This window comes from Phoenix dactylifera, chromosome 16 (assembly GCF_051530095.1).
Source record: "Phoenix dactylifera cultivar Ajwa chromosome 16, Ajwa_hap1_PhDact_Kaust_v1.1, whole genome shotgun sequence".
In the NCBI taxonomy this organism is placed as follows: Eukaryota; Viridiplantae; Streptophyta; class Magnoliopsida; order Arecales; family Arecaceae; genus Phoenix; species Phoenix dactylifera.
In genome coordinates this window covers 15616115-15629621 of record NC_143205.1, presented here as the reverse complement: position 1 = coordinate 15629621, position 13507 = coordinate 15616115, and the positions used below count along the sequence as shown (strand labels likewise).

The following is a 13507-nucleotide window of genomic DNA, read 5'->3' as shown; positions in this document are numbered from 1 at the left end:
GAGCCCAATATGAGGCTCGTTTACATCCGAGCCCGAGCCCGAGCCCGAGCAGCTCACGAGCCCAAACAAGCTTGGACCTTTCGCTATTTGCTGAATGCTAATTGCTAAACAAGAAAACAACTCCCATTCTCTCATGACCCACGGCCCACGGGCCCACCCAGCCAGCCCCCTTTCAAGTGTGACTCCCGAGTCCCGACTCCCATGGCCAATCGCCAAATCCCATTTTCCCCAGCCCCCAAGCCCCCCACCGTCGACCTAAATGCTCATGCCCTAATCTCCCTCAGACCTCAGTCCCTCTCGAGTCTCGGCCTCTCCCACTCCCAGGCTCCCAGCCCTCCCCCGACTTGCTACGGCTGCCCTAGTTCCTGGATCCGGTGTCCGGCGATCCCCTTCCGGCCTTCCCCGACTTCCTGAAGCCCCAGCTCCGCCGCGCTCCGCCTTCCTTTGCCCGCACGCCGCGCCGCCGGCCGTGAATCCCGACTCCACAGACAGCAGTCACAGGCTCACAGCACCACCGAAACCTCCCCTCCAAACCCTTCAAGGCTTCAAACCCCCCTTCACCCCTACCTCCCTCCAAACCCCTCTCACCCTCCAAACCCCTCCGCCTCCGGCCCTCCCTCTCCTTCGAACCCCTCACCCCTTCCATCATCTAGACCTCGACGAGACGACGACTCGACCCCTCGACTTGCTCCTCTCTGATCTTTCCCGACTCCGACTTGCTGAGTTGCTGCGGTGCTGACCCCCGACCGGCGACCGGCCGACCCCGACTTGCTGGTGAGTTTCCTCTTCTTTCCTCACCGTCCATCATCTCTTTGCTCGGTTGCTCCTCAGTTCTCAGTCCGCGGCCGAGCCTCCGGCGCCCGCAGCGCCTGCGGTCGACCCGCGGCCGAGCCTCCAGCACCCGCAGCGCCTGCGGTCGACCCGCGGCCGACGTCCGTGCCGGTGGTGCTCGCGGCCGCCCCCTTCTTTCTTCTCTTCTTTCTTTTTTTCTTTATTTCCTTCGTTCTTCTCTCCTCCCGTCCTCCGACGAATGATAGGGATGGGGCGCCGGCCGCCGGGGCAGGCTCGGGCTCGGGCAAACGAGCCTCACGAGCTCGAGCCGGAGCTGTGCCAGGCGAGCCCGAGCCCAGTACAGGGCTCGGTACCGAGCCCGAGCCCAGACTTTTATAGAACGAGCCGAGCCGAGCCTGCTGTGGCTCGGGCTCGGCTCGGCTCGTTGACAGCCCTACCAAATGCCATTGCGCCCAGCCATCTCTAAATCTTTTGGGTATGCTGTTATTCTTCCAAGCAGACAACATAGCTCTAACTGAATTAGGCAACACTCGTAGTTTGAAGAGATTGACAGCTGACTCCAAATTGGCATAACAATATGGAGTAATGCATCCAAATTGGCATTGCTCTTCCAGCTTGTTCTTGAAGATCTACGCACCTAAAAAAAAAATCAATTTGATTTCACCAATTTCACTAATAATCTTTGACATTGCTGCAATTGTATTTATGATGACAATCGATGCCACTAAGTTATTATTGGGAGTTCATGGTTAGGAATGTCTTTTTTTGGGTATAGTCTCCCGACCAGTATGGAACGTTATTATCCTTCCATTCTGGCCACCTTTAACTGCGATATGGGTTGTGGCTAAGTCAATATTAATGCATGATTCCGAAGAATAGAAACAAGAGCAGCGATCTCACTTCCGCGGTTTAATTGACCGGAACTCATGATTTTTTCTGAGTTTTATTCAGAAATTTTTGAAGATGATCCGGGGAGAAAATAAAGTGAAGAAAGGCAGTTATATATGATCGTAAACACCATTACATCATCCATAAGAAATGTCAACACAAAATTTAAGTTCCATGAAAATAAAGACATATCATAATTTTCATCAAATCCTTTTTGGGCTCCAACAATTTTTTTTTTTTTTAAAAAAAAAAGCCAAACAATTATTAACCGGAAAAACTTTGTTTTGTTACCCCAGCAGCTAATCACAATTAAAATGCCATTTACTGGATAATGTGGATTTAAAAGTTTTGGCTCGCAATCCACAACCAAGAAAATAAAGAACTTACTGATACTACTAAGGAAACGCTATTGTACTAATGCATCAGGGGATAATGAGTAAACCAAATTTAGTAAAGAATACAGAACTATCTTTTAAGTATCATCATTATAAGCACTTGGGTATATTACAATAAATTGATAACATAGATGGGCTATAAATACTCCTATAACTTGGTTCACATGCCAACATAGGTTGATCCATATTATGGATCCCTGCAAATTGTTCTCCAAAATAGTACCTGCAAAATAGTTTACAAACCATCAGTAACTTGCTGATGGGAACATACAGAAAGTCAATATAATAAATTAGAGGCAAAAGTTTAGTGCCAACAGTTGGATCTTTACTGTATAAGTTTCCAACTCCAAGGAATGGCCAAAATGAGTTCTTACTAAACATGCTCGACAATGGGGCAGAAATTTCTCATCTCTGATGATGATTATAGTATAATTTCTCACAAAAAGTTAAAAGAAAAAAAGAGTATGGGAAGAGCAATGATGCTTTTGCCGAAAGTTTGTATAATGAAGCAAGCGTTTCATGATTGTAGCAATAAAATGAGATTAGGAAATAACTTTTTTGGAGGGATGTGAGATCAGAACAGATGATGATACAACCTACTAAAAATGAGGAAAACGAGTTGTGTATCATGCTTTCTGAAATGAGTTATGAACAGCAGACAGAAAATGCTGTCTTGAACCTATTCCAAAAAATGTAAGGGTGTTTTCCTATGCTCAGTGATGCAATTCCTATGAAAAGCATGTTGGATACCCGGGTTAAACACATTTTCATGTTGGATACCGGGGTTAAACCCAATAATATCAACCTCAACACTCCAACCCTAAAAAAGTTTGACCTGATCCAACACAAACCACAAAATGGCTAGGCACTCATGTTAAATTGGAGATTCAAATCCAATTTGCTGCAGATCCACTCTAATTTCGACCCAAAACCCAAGTCAATCCAGTTGCACTCTCAACTAACAACGATGGTAGAGAAAGAGTGAAGCAAATCCTTCCCCCAGCTGGAATTTTCTAAATTCTAGGAATAATATTTACCATAACCATTAATAGGTAGACAAAAAGTAGATTCAATGCAAAGAGGTAATCCACAGTCTCAATCTAATATTGAAGTGAAAGTGCTCCAGTAGGCAACCAAGGAAGAATTTATCCACTTCATTGTAGGCCCTGCAGGTCAATCTTGCAAATAATGCTCGTCTCTCATCCAAGAATCCAAAATTCATTAGCCATAAAGATGAGCATCCAGAATTTTTCCTCATCACTTTAATGCTATAGTTGAAGCTAATGTGCCAAAATTCTTTTAATCCCTTCACATTTTTTCTAATGATCAGTTCAATTGAATGTCATTTTAGCATTTGCATCCAACAAAGCTTCTCCGAATAACTTAGTGGGACAAGGAGTAGGTCCGTCTTGTCCATAGGCAATGACATATATGAGCTAGATATCTTGGTTCAGTAATATGACTTTCTTGCACTTATAGATGCTAGATGTGCATCTTCGGCTGCATGAGATTAGACTGTGTCTCGCCTTGCTACACACATGGTATCCCGTTCTACGACTGAGAGCAATGCACTAATGTATGTGGGTCTTGGCTTTTTTCATGATCAAACTTCAGCTTCTTTCGCAGCAAACTACCTTCATGCACATAATTTCTGAAGTTTCCACGCTTGAGTGCACTTGTCATGACTAGTTTTTGCCCATTCACCCAAGTTAGATAAGGTGGTTTCAGAAGTCCATCAACTACTACCTTGGCACCCGACTTTAGCGGTTGGCTTGCATCATGTATGGTTCTGAGTCATTTGGGATGGAAAAGATTAAAAAATTGGGTAAAAACAGATGATAAGAATTCAATTCACAATTTTAGAACACTAGAGTCTAATTTGCCTAACCTCATGTTTGCATATATTACAAGGTAAAGAGGATCATAGGAAGGGAATTGCTTTATGGTAGATGATCTGGACAAGATTTGGTGAAACATTCTTGAGTTCATGTAATATCCATATATACCAATGCACATTTTTTTAAGTTACCTATATTGAAAAGATATAATAGCTTACAAGTACCTAGAGTTACAAAATAATATACATTTGCTCTATCCATTGCTCAAGAATTTATCAACAGCCATTGCAGGGAAAAAAAGGAGTTGCTGGTTGATCATCTAGCAAATCATAACATACATGCAATTGTCTATGTCTTCAAACGAAGCTTATCATTGCTAAAAAAGTAAAGCAGCAGAGTGTAAAACTTCAGAAGATTCAAAAACTAAGGGCATTTAAAAAAATTAAATAATTATATTTTAAAATTAAATGAGATTGGATAAATGTCCTTTAAAAGACGAATGCTATAAAATTGATAGGCAATGCACATCAAAACAAGTATCATCCAAGAAAATGTTACCTTTGATAATATATTGGTCAGTATACTCCATACATCTCTAAACAACCTGTCACAATGTACAAGAATGAAGACCAATTAATACATGAAGATGCATGGACGCAATTTTAGGTCAATGCATATCCGTCAAAGTTATGCCTAAGATTCAAATTATCATCATCCAGCATGTAAGCACATTAGCTGGTGAGATATTGCTGATATGAAAAGTGTGCTGAAGAAAATAAAGGGAAATACAGAATCTAGTTGTCGTTATATTTGATACTAAAAGATTCATATGGTAACCCTTTACTTCAGTGGTCAAGGAATCACCATTTTATGCAATATATAATATTCTCAAGCCCCATCCTTTTCGTGATATTCAACCGATTTTCCTACCAAAAGGAAAATACCAAAGTATGTGCATGTACATAATGGCAAATCTTTTACATATTGGAGAAGCATCATACATGTATGAAACTTACCTCAGGATTAAATGGGGCAAAAATGACCTTTACGGCTTCAAAAACCTCGTCAACAGGCTTTGCAGCATCAATCTGAAAGGAAATCATGCCAGTGAGTCATTTCCCAAGTAAATCAGTAGGTCTTTCCATATGCATGCACAAGGGTCAGTAAACACTTGAAATATCTACATTTCATCACATACCCTAGATGGATCTGAGATGATAAAAAGTTTAGATGAATTAAAAGAAATAGCATGCAAATTTGCCTACAAGAGGATTGTTGGTATGCCAGACCATTTTACTCACACGTTTCTTATGCCTTACTGGTGCACACAGCATTCCCAAAATAAGTAGGTAATCAGTAAGTACTTATACAGAAAACTTCTTTATCAATTGGTTATGAAAGGAATCAAGGAAATGACTTATTACAATGCAGAAAAAGATAGGTCAACTAACTGGCAGAATACATCGGGTGTAATTCAAAAAAATGTTCTTAATGAGATTCAGAGAATTCAGCACTATAATAGAAAATAAAATAAATGTTATGAAGAAAATTATCATATTACTCTTTGCAATATCTTGCAAGAAATGAAAATGAGAAGTTACCTTCCGAACCTTTCCCTTTGAATCATAATACTCAACTACAGGTAAACTAGATTCAACAAAGACTTTAAACCGCTTCCTCATAGTTTCAATGTTATCATCATCTCTACCCTGAATAATAGATAGAAAAATACATGTTTGAAACCTTATATGTTAAAACGAAGCATGATGGAGGAAAAAGGAAAGTGTAAGACCTGATTACGATTTAGAATTCGTCGCTCCATCTCTTCCTCTGGACAATCCAAAAATAGTACAAATTCGGGCTCAATTTTTGTCTGTCCCAATAAAAAATAATTGAACTAAAGCACAAACCATGATAATCATTTTATTAACAGCTAAAAAAACTGACAGCAAAATAAGCAAAGAAGCTCATAAATAAGTCGATATTATCCATGACACTGGTAGCAGATTGCGGGCTTACAACATTCTCAAATGCAGTACGATTCTCTTCATTCCGGGGAAAACCATCAATAAGGAATTTGTCATTTCCACTTTCAAGCATGGCCTTTTGTAAAAGTTTAACTGTAACCTCAGAAGGGACAATTTTTCCTTCCTTTATCATGTTCGCAATCATGGTTCTGAAACAGGCAGTAATTAACACAATGAGATATTTGTGATAAAAAAATTACAGAATCAATGAGGATTTCTCCTTCAAAGAAAAAGAGGAACTGCATAGAGGTAGAAAAATAAAAGTTGATGGAAATAAAGAGGGAAAAAATCATTATTGAAAAACCTTCTTAATTAACAATGCAGAAAAAGATTCCACCTGTGCACTTAAAAGAGAAAATAGAAAGTATGACTTCTTGGAAGAGACAAGTATGATTTCATACCCATTTTCAGAACCAGATTTAATTTCTGCACGCAGAAGATCCCCGGCACTAAGATGAGTGAATCCAAAGTGTTTGACAATATTAGCACACTGTGTGCCCTTTCCGCTGCCAGGCCCACCTGTATTTGTTATGTATTAACATGCAATCATTTTCGAATGTTGTAAAATAAATTGAAAAAGGCATGAAAAAAAAGAGGTCGACCACCCAGCAAAGGGAAAGAGTGGAAAGGAAAATGGCAATCCAAAATGTTTGCCATTAATTGTTGTTCCTGTGCAGAACAGGGATTGACGCCCACAACCCCCCCCCCCGGGCGCCCGAAGAAAGTTCATTAAAATGTTGTAGATAGGAAAACTGTCATTAAACATAAGGATAGAAATCTGATAATGTAGGGAGCCTTCAAGAAATGGTTAGATCTTCTTTATGAACTTTACAATTAAATAATTTTTATTTAATTAATTCAGTATTTTGCTTGTTCGAAACTTGAAGTTGCAAATCCTGTAGAAATGGTGCTTATATAAGAAAGAAAAGTGAGATATAACAAATGCTACAGTGTTATAGGTTCTAAGCAACTTTCACTACTTTGGAAGGGATGTAAATTAACAAGCTGGAACAAGGCAGATAATTTTCATGGCAATCTATGCAATATCAAAGAGAATGATGCTATAATATCAGCCTGTTCTACAGAAACAAATTCTCACCTAAAACAAAGACAACTGTGATTTTCTTGTCACCTGGAAAACTCCAATCAATATCCTGTAACCAATTAGCAAAATCATTATTCCTCAAGGTTAAAGGTTATATATTCCATGAATTGAAAATTTTGATGTACAGCTTCCTTCACATAAGATAAAATAGCATTATAAAAAAAGAACAAATTCAAGTTACAATATTAATAAATTTATTTTCTAAGAAAATAAATCAATTCAGATATACTGTTCATTTCTATCATCATATATCAAAATTGCATCAGAAAAGCTTATTCTATCTTTTCTTCTAATATAAATATGAAGTAGCACATGCTGTTCATCTATATTAGCAGTCAATATCATGCCATTTGTAGATTTAGGTTTTTGCATAGTATTGCTTCCAAAAACACCCATTGCAAGCACCCTGTTTGTGTGTCGAGAAAGCTAAATTTGTGAATCTGTTACAATTCTAGTGACACAATAAATGAAACAGCTACACTGCTCAGCAACCAACTGTTGCCATTCACATAGTTTTATTAACACAACGTATATGTGAAAGGAAAAGTACCTTGCTTGCATCTACCATGGTACCCATAGAAGCCAGTTAAACTTCAAATTGTTATATCTACAAAGAAACAAATCAATCGTGTTATGAATATACATCCATCTATAAAATGAAAAGTTTGATAACTAGAATATACATCCATCTATGCAATGCATATACATCCATCTACAAAGAAACAACTAAGTTTAAAGAATTTGGATCCAATGGAAGAACATTATATCCATATTTTCAGATCAGCAGCAACTAGTTAATGTCATGACATGCAGTAGCACCCTAAAGCATGTCATTTATCATCAGTAATGGAATGATCTGCATAAAATAACGGATCACGGGACAGAAACAGGACCTTGGAGATAGAACGGTCTGAATCATAATTTAGAAACTTGGCCACTCAGGATACCAAAGGGACATGCATAGATGATTGGATGATCAGCAAAAATGTATCCTTTTTTCTTCCTTGAGCAATTTCGCAATGTAAAATTTGACAGAGCAAATCATGTAAAATATAGAGTGGTTCCTAAACGAAGATAGTAGCAGAAACTGTGAAGTTCCAACTATGATAATTGGTTGAGAAGATCAGTTTCTGGTAAATAGAAATTTACCAAGCATATATTCAGAAATGCATATCAAATCAAACTCCATTCAAACAAATTCAAAATTTCCATCACTTCTCTTTTTTTTTATCAATTAGAATTTAGATTACCTAAGAAAATAAGCACTAATCTAGCCTTCACAAACTTTGCAGCTTAAACGAAGAAAAGAAAACAGAATGATCTGAGCCTAATGGACACAAAAATTAACCAGATCTACTGCTGGAGAAGCGCAGGAATCCAATACAAGACAAGGAACTCAGATCTGGTAATCTATACGCCAAAGAAAGCAAATGCAAGCCTCCATTTTAAAGAGAGAAACCATCGGAGGCATCAAAATGGGAGGATTCCAGAGAAACCAGCATCAAAGAAGCAGGGAATCGCATCAGATCCGAAGATTGGGAGGTGGAGGAATACGAGATCCGATACCTGAGAAAGCGAGCGACGGCTCTCGCAGCGAAGCTTCTTCGATTCCTCCCGTCTCTCCTACGCGAGCGGGGGAAGAGAACAGAAGATCTCGGAGAAAAAGAGAGGGGATGGGTTATTTATATAGTGGCCAAGCAATCCCAAAGATTCCGGTATTTCAGAGGAATTATTAAAATATAAAAAAAATGTAAGAAAAAAGAGTCAACGGCTCGGCTCGGCTCGGCTTGGTGCGCCGTTCTCCAGCCGAGTGTGGTAATCTGGAACGTTAGACGAATAGGTGGGACGAGAAGTCTTCTAATTGGACGGTCGATTCTCCGTAGATTTTCGACCATCATAGCCGTATCTTCTTTGAAGTAAATGCAATCCGCATACAGGTTCACTAAGAGTTAGCGTTCATGTTCCATGTAAACACTCCAATAAATATTGATCTAAGCATTGTATCATTCTTATGGTTCAATTAAAATGGATAAACAAGAAGCTATAATTTGTTTATCTAGATTTTTGCAAAGCAAATTTAAATAAGATCACGAATACTACTATCATTCTTTTTTTTGTTTCAGAGATTGATGTGGCAGTCAGATATTGATGAAGTACATGAGTAGATATGAGATGTAGTTGCTTGATCAATTAATGGGTTTCATAACACATCAATAAAGTGGGCGCTGATTTTGGAGGTAACCTCTAGTTTGTGCATAAGATCATAATCTCGCTACATAGAATTGCCAAATTATAGTTGATAACCATGATAAATTTCATTGCTTATATATACCCTCACTTGAATTATTTGGAAATAAGCAATTAGCACTAGAATGAGCATCATATCTCATCAATTTGTGCTAATGATTTATTAAGAAAAGGTAATGTTCTTATTTACTAAAATTGCCGATTATAGAATAGAAAATTAATTTAATTCAAAATAATTAGTTAATTTAATTATATAAATAATAATTAGTTATATAGTTTAATGGAGCCATTATGGCATAATGACTGTTAGTTTATTATTTTATATAGGCCCTATTTAGCAGAGTTGTGGGCAGTAGAGCTTTCAAAGGTAAAGCTTTTTAAAGTAGAGTTTTTATAAAAATCTATTTGATGTTTGGTAACTATATTTTTAAAGTGTCGTAGAACTTTAATAAATATTTGGTAAACAAACAAAAAAAAAGTACTTTTGGTATGACAAAATGATCATAAAGAACATTACACAGTACTATACGATAGAGCATAATAATATATATTATATATTAATACATAAATATATGATATAGTATAATATTTCTGTAAAATAATAAAGTAGTATTATAATAAAATAATATAATATTATATACTATAGCATAATAATATAATATAATTTGGCATTATATAACATAACATATCAATGCATTATATAATATAATATAATATAATATTTATAGTATGATACAATAATAAAGATATAAAATATTATTATTATTATTATATATTAATAAATATAAATAGATATTTTCTACGGTTTTAACATTTTATTATAAATATTTTGATTTTTAAAAAAATTTATAAATCAAAATAATTTTTTGGTACATGCTAAAAATGCTTTTTTGAAGAAGCCAGCTTGTAGAGTCAGAAAGTTACTTTCTTCCATCAAAAGCTCTACCAAACCGTGTGATAATCTTGTTTGAAAAGGGATGGGTGGTGTGATACGACGGCGCTTCCCTCCGTTTGATGCCTGGCTCCCGCCTCCTCTCCTGCCCTCTCCTTCTCCGGTCGCGCTCCCTCCGAGCCGCGCCCGCCTGCCGAATCCGTCTTCCCCCTCTCCACTCCAACAACGCCTACAACGCCGAACTCCACCTCCTCCAATGCCTCTCCCGCGGCGACCTCGCCGAGGCCCGCCGCATCCTCGACGAGACACCCAGCGTCGTCCGCTGGACCGCCGCCCTCTCCCGCTTCGCCCGCGACGGCCTCCTCGACGAGGCCCGTGCCCTCTTCGACCTCATACCCCGCCGCAACCTCGTCACCTGGAACGCCCTCCTCTCCGCCTACGCCCGGGCCGGCCACCTCCCCGCCGCCCTCGACCTCTTCCGCCGCATGCCCGCCCGCAACGTTGTTTCGTACACCTCCCTTCTCTCCGCACTCGCCCGCGCTGGCCGCATCCATGAAGCCCTCTCCCTCTTCCACTCCATGCCCGACCGCAACGCCATCTCGTACAATGCCATGATATCTGGCCTCGTACGGAACGGCAACCTAGACTGTGCCCGGATGCTGTTCGACGAAATGCCCCACCGGACCGCCGCGTCCTGGAACGCCCTCCTCGCCGGATACGCCGAGAGAGGGCAGATGGCGGAGGCGCGGGGGCTCTTCGATGCCATGGCCGCGTCCGCCGACGTGGTGTCGTGGACCACAATGATCGCCGGCTACACCCGGGCCGGCGACGTCTGGGAGGCGTACGATCTCTTTCGGACAATGATCCCGGCGCGAAACGTCGTCTCTTGGACGGCCATGATCGGAGGCTTCGCGTGGAACGGGCATCACCAGGAGGCTCTCCTGCTGTTCCTCGATATGAATCGGACGGCTGACGTGAAGCCCAACGGTGAGACCATCGTGTCCCTGATCTTCGCCAGCGCCGGCATGGGGTATCCTCGCCTCGGGAAACAGGTCCACGCTTACTCCCTGGTCCACGGAATGGACGGCTGTGATGACGAGGGAAGGATATCGAAGGGCTTGATCCATATGTACTCTCGACTCGGCACCATGAATTGGGCCCACCATATCTTTAATCAGAATATCCGCACGTGCGATGCGGTGTGCTGGAACTCCATGATCGAGGGCTATATCAAGATCGGACGGCTAGAGGAGGCCCGGCGACTGTTCGACGCGATCACCGTCGATCCGGAGGGGCTCACGTGGGTGACGATGATCGTGACGTGGACCACGATGGTCGCCGCCTACTTCGACGCCGGGGACGTCGTGGAGGCTCGTCGGCTGTTCAATCTCATGCCCGAGCGCGACGCCACCGCGTGGACAGCCGTGATCTCCGGGCTGGTCCGGAACGAGATGATCCCGGAGGCATTCGAAGCGTTCGAGGAGATGAGGTCCACCGGGTGCGCCCCGGCGGACCACGCGCTGGCCTCGCTCCTTGGAGCCGTCGGATCGGTGGCGCGTCTGGAGATCGGTGAGCAGATCCACGGGCTAGTGATTAAGACCCGGCCCGACTGCGGACCCGGATCCGATACGGTGCTGTGCAACGCGCTCGTGGCGATGTACGCCAAGAGCGGCGACGTGGAGGCAGCGAGGAGGGTGTTTGACGGGATGGTGTCGCGTGACGTGGTGACGTGGAATGGGATTATAATGGGAATGGCCCACCACGGTCGGGCCCACGAGGCGTTGCAGATGTTCGACGCGATGCATAGGGAAGGGGTGGGGCCGGACGGGGTCACGTGCCTGGGGGTTCTGACGGCGTGCGGGCACGCGGGGCTGGTGGACCGGGGGATGGAGGTGTTCCGGTTTATGGTGGACCGGGTTGGGTGGGAGGTCGGCCCGGAGCACTACGCGAGCGTGGTGGATATGTTAGGCCGGGCCAGGCTATTCGAGGAGGCGGAGCGGTTCGCGAGGGGAATGCCGGTCGAGGCGGGGGTGGAGGTGTGGGGGGCGCTGCTAGGCACGTGTGGGATGAAGGGGGTGAGAGGGACGGGTGAGAGGGCGGCGAGGAGGGTGTTGGAGATGGATCCGATGAACGGTGCGGCGCACGTGGCGTTGTGCCACGTGTATGCGGGGAGGGGTGAATACACGGAGGAGTGGGAGGTGAGGAGGGAGATGGGGAGGAAGGGGGTGAGGAAGAGGCCCGGGTGTAGCTGGATCGGGGTGAGGGGAATTGTACACGTGTTCCTTTGTGGGGATAGATCGCACCCACGGACGGATGAGATTTACGCGCTCCTCGCTGGGGACAATTGGAAGCATTGATACGTCCTGTCCTCGGTTATGGTATTTTTTTTTTGGTTTTTTTTTCCATAAATACTCTTCTAAAAATTTAAATTTGTATGAATACTCTCTTAAAATTTATATTTATTTTTATACTTTCATGAAATATTGTTTTTGCACAAATGCTCCTGATCTTCTAACACCATTAATAAAAACCATATTTATTTTAATTAAAAATAAAATAAAATTTTGAAATTACTTTTTTATTTTCTATTGCTATCGTCTTATTTTTTGCACATCTATCCATTAAGAATATTTTAGTTATTTTAATTTAAAATCGTTGATTTTTTTAATTGCGTTAGATAACGTAGCAATATATGCAAAAAGAAGTAAAAACAAGGGTAGAATTGTAAAATAAGTGTTTTACGGAGATATAAAAATTCGATATTTAGAAGAATATTTATTTCTTTTTTTTGTTCTTTGCTCGAGGCATGATTTAGCATGTGCGATGCACAGTTTTCTTTTTGAGTGTCAAATGGTGTTGAGTAGCATCTTTCTTGGTTTCTTTGATTGACCTTGACTTGCTTGTAAGGAAGATAACTATTCTGGACGGGTTTAGTATGTTCTTCTCATCTTTACAGTAATTTGTAAATTCTAATATGATTCGGTTATCATTTATATGTGGTGCATCTGAGCCAGTAAATGAAATTATTTTGTCAAAATAAAAATGATTTATTTGGCAAAATGAGAACATCTACGGTAGTAGGGAAGGCCAATAGCCTACAGATTACATATTGTTGATGCCACATTGCATCGAGTGGTGAATTTTTCTGTCAATGTTGTATTGGTGGAGCTTTTTCTTGCCATTTAATTTGTGGGGAAAACAGTCACGGAGTTGCAATTTGATTTATTAACTAGAGCAACTTAATTTGATTGAAACCAAAGACCTTCGAATAAAGGAGAGAACCAACTGCTCACTTGTCCAATGAAAAGTAAATCGGTGGTTAT

At 41.4% G+C, this 13507-nt stretch overlaps 2 protein-coding genes across 5 annotated transcripts; one reads left to right on the top strand and one right to left on the bottom strand.

Moving 5' to 3' along the window:
• Window positions 1-2110: 2110 nt before the first annotated feature.
• Window positions 2111-8755, bottom strand: LOC103706395 (UMP-CMP kinase 4-like). Of its 4 annotated transcripts, none has more exons than XM_008790476.4 (11): window positions 8612-8755; window positions 7596-7652; window positions 7040-7094; window positions 6342-6459; window positions 5933-6089; window positions 5706-5786; window positions 5515-5622; window positions 4930-5001; window positions 4778-4839; window positions 4472-4517; window positions 2111-2298 (listed from the first exon to the last, which is right to left on the bottom strand). In XM_008790476.4, the coding sequence occupies exons 2-11, from the start codon at window positions 7620-7622 to the stop codon at window positions 2263-2265; spliced, it is 762 nt and encodes a 253-aa protein (XP_008788698.1). In that variant the 5' UTR covers window positions 7623-7652; window positions 8612-8755; the 3' UTR covers window positions 2111-2262. The 4 variants fall into 4 exon arrangements, with proteins under 4 accessions (XP_008788698.1, XP_038970815.1, XP_008788699.1 ...); XM_039114887.3 differs by lacking the exon at window positions 8612-8755 and adding an exon at window positions 8296-8570; XM_008790477.5 differs by lacking the exon at window positions 8612-8755 and adding an exon at window positions 8394-8570.
• Window positions 8756-10202: 1447 nt separating this feature from the next.
• Window positions 10203-13244, top strand: LOC103706437 (pentatricopeptide (PPR) repeat-containing protein). The gene has a single exon (XM_008790533.4). The coding sequence runs from the start codon at window positions 10307-10309 to the stop codon at window positions 12539-12541; it is 2235 nt and encodes a 744-aa protein (XP_008788755.4). The 5' UTR covers window positions 10203-10306; the 3' UTR covers window positions 12542-13244.
• The last annotated feature ends 263 nt before the right edge of the window (window positions 13245-13507 follow it).

Coding starts and splice junctions, on each gene's coding strand:
- LOC103706395 (XM_008790476.4), bottom strand. CDS start 7,622: ATGGGTACCATGGTAGATGCAAGCAAG. Junction 6,090..6,341: donor AAATCTGGTTCTGAAAATGG/GTATGAAATCAT, acceptor TGCCTGTTTCAG/AACCATGATTGCGAACATGA. Junction 5,623..5,705: donor GAATTCTAAATCGTAATCAG/GTCTTACACTTT, acceptor TCTATTATTCAG/GGTAGAGATGATGATAACAT.
- LOC103706437 (XM_008790533.4), top strand. CDS start 10,307: ATGCCTGGCTCCCGCCTCCTCTCCTGCCCTCTCCTTCTCCGGTCGCGC.